Genomic DNA, 2,500 nt, shown 5'->3' with positions numbered 1-2,500 from the left:
TCACAATGCATTGGATAAAAAAGTTCCATCAATTTCATCTCATCTATATGGTTGGCTTCATGCTTCAAAATGTTAGCCAACAATTTTGCAACATTAAGCCAGAGCTTTAAACAGATAGACATGTACATCTCACCTCAACACTTTCTTGATTTTGTTGCTCCTGTAATTGCCTTACACCAGTTACATTACTAGAATCTTCCGTGGCTTCCAATTCTCTTTGCACTTTCGTCTGACAATTGCTACACAAAACAACATCATTGCCATTGTTTATTAAAATCCCAGTTTTAGGGGGTTGGTGAGATGAAGGGAATGATATAAGCCGCCTGTTTACAGCTCCGCAAGAGGCTCTTGAAACTTGGTTGCAACAGAGGTAACAGTACACAGACATAACCACGTATTTCCGTAGCCATCTGTTGGAATCTCCTGGGATGTCCGACTCTTCATATGCATTCCACTGCCTCATTAAGTTGCTGTAACATATTTCACAGGTGACTATTGTACCCTCGCTGTCCATTGGTTGAGCCTTTGGTGCAGGTTCTTGTGATGACAAGAAAGGGAAAAAAGGTCCGCCATCATAAATCCCTTTTCCACTATGAGGGTAGGAATAAAGTTTGAAGTTAAGTGATCCACTCATTGAAACTCCACAAAGAAAACATACTGACAAGCCCTCTGCATCCTCTGCCAACAAATAAGTAATTTTCTGTAGATAAGAACGTTTTTCAGGAGGTGTGTTTAGCTTCTCAAACTCTTCCCATTCTATTCTCAGTTGTTCATTACATTTCTTGCATATAACAGTTTGCCCCTCAGAGTCCAGGGGTCGGCAGCCATTTGGAGGTTTAAGTAACACTAAGAAAGGAAAATAAAAATTACTGTTCAAAGTATTAGAATTTGCCTTTGAATAAACTGGTTGTAGATCAGATTCACTACACTGTTGGCCGCATGTGTAGCATGCTACTTTATTTGGAGTTTCCAAAGATTCTATTATGTTTCCTTCTGGCTGTACCACAACTTCATTGCGTATTCTGTATTCCCGTATTCCTTCCGCGATGCCCATAGCCTCAAACTGTTTCCACTGTCTAATCAGTGACTTGCGACATCCACTGCAAGCTCTTGTAAGACCTTGCTTTGTTAAGGGCATTGCACCTTCTGGTGTTGGTAGATTGTTCAGAAATGGATAATATGGGTGACCAGGAGCATGCTTGCGGGAATAAAGAAATCTACCTGATGTTGCAGGCTGTGTTACTCCACAGATATAACAAACCATTGTTGACAAGTGGGATTGTTGTTCCCTTGGGAGGGAGGGGTCGGATCTCAGTTGGTACTGTCTCTCAGCAAGAGGGGTGGAATTCTTCTGAAAAACTTGCCACTGGCGAAATAAAAATTTTTGACAAGCTTCACAGACAAGTACTTTCCCTAAGTAATCCATCTGCCTTGCTGTGGTAGGTGCCGGATGTCGAGAAAGGCAGGGATAAAATGGAGTTTCCGTTTTCAGTTGAGGTCTTGTATGTACACTCCTCATGAATTCTTTCGGCTTTCTCCTACTGCAAATATAACACGTCTCCAGACCCCCGGAACGTCGAGAGACAGAATTCAAAGAAATATGGCCCACCAAGGTCCCAGCTGTGTCTTCATAAATTTCATTCGTGCCATCTGTAGCTGACACAATCCCGGTGTAACTCCCACCCGAAGATTCACGCTGAGCATCGGTGCACTTTTCAGACCTCACTTCTATAGCTTGATTATCGTGACCTGTGACTGCGTTAAAGTCCTCAAAAATGGACTGCTCGCCCTTAAGATGGCAGTTCACTTGAGGGCTTGCAGCTCGATCTCCGCCCGTATCAGGTCCTGACCTTTTAAGCCAATAAATTCGTTTGATTACTGGAGTTTCGTTAGCTTCGAAAGCATGCCATTGTTGAGTTAGAAAAGAGAAACACACCGTGCAAGAATCCACCCTACCAGTTTCATTATCCATTGGATTAGCACCTTCAGCTGGATCGTGGTACTCCAGAAAGGGAAAATACGGCATTTTCTCCGAATTTCGAGATCTGCAGTAGACAGGCCAGTTGGCATTTGTCGCTCCACAAATGAAACAGATCAAGCTACCACCACTCGAAGTTGACGCCGAATCCTTACGGTCTTTTACCCCGTTTAACTTAACCATGACTTTCACCCTACGATGGCCCTCAGGATAGAGTCACAAGACTTTAAATAAAACAGCCTGGAATCCATTCAATGCGGAGAGCATGAATGAAAAAAAATGAATACTGATGTGCACAAATGCACAGTTACAATGAGAAAAGGCTTTGTTGTTGACTATACCCACAACACTTTGCGAGCTCGTCCACCTGGTTCAGCTGATTAGCGCCTTTTGTGTTGAGACGAGTATCAATTTTGTAGTGGCAAAGAAATAAGAAATCTCTTTGAATCTCTTCCACAGCGACGAAATAAAATAAGAAGCTCGACATAGAAATCCAGCACTCTTGACCAAAAAAATATTAGC

General features: G+C 42.6%; 1 protein-coding gene across 1 annotated transcript in view; it reads right to left on the bottom strand.

Moving 5' to 3' along the window:
• The window catches only part of LOC138018757 (genetic suppressor element 1-like), a 32,453-nt gene extending 30,151 nt beyond the window's left edge, over positions 1–2,302 (bottom strand). Inside the window, exon 1 of the mRNA XM_068865441.1 lies at positions 134–2,302. Within this exon, the coding sequence (XP_068721542.1) occupies positions 134–2,161 (2,028 nt within the window). The 5' untranslated portion in view covers positions 2,162–2,302. The remainder of the gene's footprint in view (positions 1–133) is intronic.
• Between the last annotated feature and the right edge of the window lie 198 nt (positions 2,303–2,500).

Source organism: Montipora capricornis, chromosome 10, assembly GCF_036669925.1.
Source record: "Montipora capricornis isolate CH-2021 chromosome 10, ASM3666992v2, whole genome shotgun sequence".
Lineage (NCBI taxonomy): Eukaryota > Metazoa > Cnidaria > Anthozoa > Scleractinia > Acroporidae > Montipora > Montipora capricornis.
Note: the sequence above shows the minus strand (reverse complement) of the source record. Positions and strands in the feature narration are given on the sequence as shown.